The 4,983-nt window shown below is 37.9% G+C and overlaps 1 protein-coding gene across 1 annotated transcript; it reads left to right on the forward strand.

Moving 5' to 3' along the window:
- The first annotated feature begins 35 nt into the window (after window positions 1–35).
- Window positions 36–4,873, forward strand: ppa2 (inorganic pyrophosphatase 2). The gene is made up of 12 exons (XM_046416995.1): window positions 36–213; window positions 1,440–1,504; window positions 1,625–1,669; window positions 1,764–1,817; window positions 2,329–2,448; window positions 2,758–2,844; window positions 2,976–3,102; window positions 3,693–3,820; window positions 3,994–4,079; window positions 4,180–4,249; window positions 4,358–4,397; window positions 4,499–4,873. The coding sequence occupies exons 1-12, from the start codon at window positions 36–38 to the stop codon at window positions 4,519–4,521; spliced, it is 1,023 nt and encodes a 340-aa protein (XP_046272951.1). The 3' UTR covers window positions 4,522–4,873.
- The last annotated feature ends 110 nt before the right edge of the window (window positions 4,874–4,983 follow it).

The following is a 4,983-nucleotide window of genomic DNA, read 5'->3' on the forward strand; positions in this document are numbered from 1 at the left end:
GGAAGCAGGAACCGAGGGGCGAACAAGTGTATATAATGAGACCGCTGCTTCTGCGCTGCTCGCTCGGCCGCATGGTGACAGTTTTCCGCTCTCCACACAAACTGGTCACACAAGCAGCAGCGGTGCCTCATCTGTATAATCTGAGCAAAACGATGCACTATCAAACGGAGGAGAGAGGACACCCCAATTCTCCTGACTACCGGATTTACTTTAGTAAGTCACTCATCACCGCCGTTGAGGAAACCATGCGTGAACCCCTGCATTTCGGGGGGCGCGCATGGTTCAGCTCGGCTTAGTTCCGGTGTCTGGTGTCTGACAGGTAACCACAGCTTGACCTTCAGGTGTCAAGGTAAACGTTTGACCGTAGAGTTGCAAGCGCCTCACGTCCTGTGGCGTCCATGTAGCGGTCGTCTGCAGCATTTAGCCGTCTAGCCAAAATCCCACCAGTGTTAGCATCAAGTTGCCAGTAGGCTGAAACGGTTCGTGAGCAGAAAGAAAGGAAGATGTTTCACTGTAAACGTTCACGTGGCTCTACTTCCTGTTGGGGCGGTCACGCGGCCAAACTACAAGGAAAAAAAAATAAAAATGTGTTTTCTCATCAGCAGTGTTAAAATTCAGCCCCGCATATTAGATGAAGTTAAACTCATGACAACGGATGCAGATATTCGTTACTTTATCTATCATAATGAACTAACTGACACATTTCATTCATTATTATGTAGTCTTACTTAACAAATGGTGGTTGTAATGTTAAAATACCTGATCAAAATTAACCTAATAAAATATTACACTCTGTTTTCGTTGTAGGTGATGTGACTGTATTTTGGTTTTGACCGCAAATGAAAACATGGGGAACATTAGTAATAGCTTATGTTCAGTTCAGGCAATCAATCAACAGTAAGTTGATTTAATCTAATGCTGACTTAACTGGAGATACAGTTTGTAACCGAGAGTACTGATCTATAAGAAATGTGAAACTATGAAACTGAATGTTACAGAAATAAATAAAATCGTCACCCAAGGTCCACTTACCGACTTTTTCCGGAGCTTTTCATTGCCTCCCTTAGTGGATGAAAGTTGCCCACTTGTCATGGAGATACACAGTTATTGGTAATGAAAACTCAATCACACAGGAAGACAGTAAGATGCAACTCAAAGTCTTGGAAGAAGCTTGTGAGAGGACCCTGAGTTAATTTCTGATGCTTGTTTTCAGGCCACACAGATGTAGAAAAAATGTTTCACAGTTACCCAAGCAACTACACTTACAGAAGGAAAGGTTTAGGATAGCATTTTGTTTGTTATGTGTTGTCTGCTATGAAGACCTTTGCCTAACTTGACCATCTATACTATATGGACCATACATATGAAATTTCATGATGATGATCCTGATGTTTGTTTATACATACGTATACATTGTTTTGGTTTTTTTTTTGTCTTAGAAACTTCTGAAGGAAAATACATTTCACCATTCCATGACATCCCACTTATTGCAGAAACAGAACAGGTAACTCTTTGACAGCAGAGTTTTCAATTTCCATTTCCTTACAGTTTATATGTTTCAACAGCTAAATGGAGCCGTAAACATAACATTCAAACCAGGAAGTCACTGATTTTCATTTAACAGGAAAATGATGTGCCAGCTAAAAAGCCCAAGAAGAATGAGAATGAGGTATTTTCAAATTCCATTATTTTTTTGTTGGTTTTACCACCTGGAAATACTCACCCTAGCATATGCTGTATATCACTTTCTTCTGTACTTTCAGTTGGTCTTCAACATGGTTGTGGAGGTACCTCGATGGTCAAATGCTAAAATGGAGGTAAGAAGGCTATATGAGGTACAGTATCTCACATTAAAAAAAAGTACTATTAATACAGTACACAGTACTAAAAAAAATGTGTTAACACTACAGGTACGTATGAAGGGGTATGTCAGTTTTCACTCAGTAATAATAGACTGAATGATTAAGAATTAAGAATGTAGCATAGCAGTAGCCTGAAACAGTTTTATCAATTATTTGATGAGCACCTAAATTGATGATACCAGATGGAACTAACAATATACAGCTGTGCGTAACTTACCAAGAAATGAAGTGCTCATTAAAAAGTCTTCAGTTAATAGCTTTTTTCTTAGCGTAGCATACAATAGTTAGCATAGCATACAGTAGTTAGCATAGCAGTAGCCTCAAGCTACAGTTATTTAGCTAGCTAGAACAGCAGTAGCCAGAAGCTGAGGCTTTGCGTTGGTGACATAAGAGAAATCAAGTATTCTTTAACTCAAACATAAATACACACACCTGCATACACCTTCAATAGTGCTTCAATTTCCAGATTGCAACCAAGGAACCGCTGAACCCAATCAAACAGGATGTAAAGAAAGGAAAGCTCCGGTACGTTGCCAACATATTTCCCCATAAAGGTTACATTTGGAATTATGGGGCACTCCCACAGGTGAGAAAAATGCACAGCATGAAGGGTCCAGATTACATCACAACTTAAGACATTTTTTAAATGTTTTGTGTACATGTCCATAATCCTCATACTGTATTGATTTTGATTCTAGTCAGTGATTAAGGGATAATACTTTAATTGTAATGCCCAATAATGAATTTTGTTTTATTTTTTTAGTACAATTTAGTCTAGTGTCTTTAGATCCATGAGAGCATTTATAATTATTTTGTATTTATTTAAGTAGTTAATTGAAATATTTGCACAGCAGTTTTGATTTCTTACATGTTTTTGAACTGTTCTTTGGAAAAGACATGGGAGGATCCAGACCACACCGACAAGGAAACAAAGTGTTGTGGCGATAATGATCCCATTGATGTTTGTGAGATCGGTACCAAAGTAAGACTCTAGAGGAGTATATATAACTTATTTAATTATAGGATCTTTTGCTCACTTTATAAACACTTTTCAAAGATAATTTTGTGGTTGATTGATTTCACTATTTATTCATCTGTCGATCTGTTCCTCAGGTGTGCCATCCAGGTCAGGTGATCCAAGTGAAAGTGCTTGGCATCTTGGCCATGATCGATGAGGGAGAAATGGACTGGAAGGTCATTGCTATCAATACTGAGGACCCAGATGCTAAAATCCTAGATAGTGAGTATTTTCCCCAGATCAGCTATCATCATTTAGAATCTGCTTTACCCTGATCCTTTCTCCACCCTGAGGAAGTTTAGTCCAGGAAACCTGGCACGACCCTGAGTCATGTCAATTAAGATTTCATCTGGAATTGGGAATAAATGTAATGTCTAAAGATTCAAGTGTCAGATAGGAAGCTTCCCAACCAAAACTTCATAACTTGTTAGATCTGTTTTAAGCACGTACTGTAAATAAGGTTATTGACATACCTGCATTGCCCAGTTCAGATTCAAGTGGTTGAAATTGGAAAGAAATATTTGCAGAAATCCTTGAAGTTTGTTGGCTCAGACAGTAACTTCAGCCTGACTCTGTGCAGATAAAACACTAACCTAGAACTTATCTGTGGAGCTTCTGGTGTCAACATGTTTCATTCCAAAACACTGCATGTGTTTTTTTTTTTTTTTTACATCAGCTGCAACATTTGCTCAGTGTTGTTTTGATGGGACGTGGGCAAAAAAATAGACTCGAGACTCACATCTGATTCAAACTATGATAAATAAGGTGCAAAGTTGTCTTCTGTTCTTATGCTGTTCACCATATTTCCTCAGACATAGAGGATGTCCGCAAGAGCCGGCCTGGTCATTTAGAGGCCACTGTCGACTGGTTTAGGAAATATAAGGTGCCTGATGGAAAGCCTGAGAACCAATTTGGATTCAATGGACAATTCAGAGACAAGGTACTGAAACCTTTCTAGCAACAAATACAACAGATAGATAAGATAAGACAGATAAGACTCCTTTGTGTATAAGGTGTCCCAGTCCATTGCAGTTTTAATGGCTAAAGCTGAATGGGTTCAAATTAACTGCTCCCTAATATTTTCTTCTCTTGTGTTCTTTGTCCTTTTTAAAGGACTTTGCAGTTGAAATTATTAGGTCCACCCATGAGCACTGGAGGGCACTAGTGCAGAGGCAGACAAATAGTGGAGGAATCGTATGGTAAGTTGGTGGAGGTGAAACTCCAGCCATGTGAATGTGAATGATGTACATGTAATGAACACCACTACTTTTTCTTTTTCTTTTTTTTTTTTTTGTTTAGCAAAAATATTTCCTGCTGTGAAAGTCCTTTCAAATGTAGTGCAGATGAGAGCAGAGATGTGATCCAATCGGTGAGAACTTCCACATAATGCTGTGAAAATAATAGATAATAGAATATGACACTGTTGTAGACTTAGGTTTGGTTAACTAATTGTCATATTTAACATTTGAAACTCTAGGCCCCTGAATTTGGCAGTGCACATCCTGTGTCTCCAGAGGGTAAGTAAATATTGACCTACCTGCACTAAATGTGGACTAAATATGGTGTATTTGTTTCAATACTCATTTTTCTGTGTAATTCTAAATCTTTTTTTGCACAGTGGAAAAGTGGCATTTTGTCTGAAGCTCTAAAGACAATATGGAAACCCACAAAATGCCCTACATCATATGAAGTAGCTGCATCTTTTCCATGCAGCTGGATTTTTATTTTTTGTAAGGCCTGTATAAAGTGCCATCTACAGTTACCATCCAATAAATTATAAGCAGGTGCATTGAAAATATGAGTCAGTGAAGACCTGTACTTTTATTGAGTTAAGAACCATAATTGAGATGTGTTTTGCGTTGAGCCCTGCTAATATGCTCTAATTTGTGTTTTGATCATTTTGTGCTTGTAACCACAAACACCACGTAATTTGTATGTAACAAATCAAAAAAATGTCTTCCTGTTTTGGTAAATTAAAAAAAATGGCGTAAAAGTGACAGTCTCTTTCAGTTTTATCTGTAATTACATATTTAAAAACTTCAACATGTAAACAGTAATGCACAAACTTTAGATATTAGTATTAACTTGGAGTAACAAATCAAA

This window comes from Scatophagus argus, chromosome 2, assembly GCF_020382885.2.
Source record: "Scatophagus argus isolate fScaArg1 chromosome 2, fScaArg1.pri, whole genome shotgun sequence".
Lineage (NCBI taxonomy): Eukaryota > Metazoa > Chordata > Actinopteri > Scatophagidae > Scatophagus > Scatophagus argus.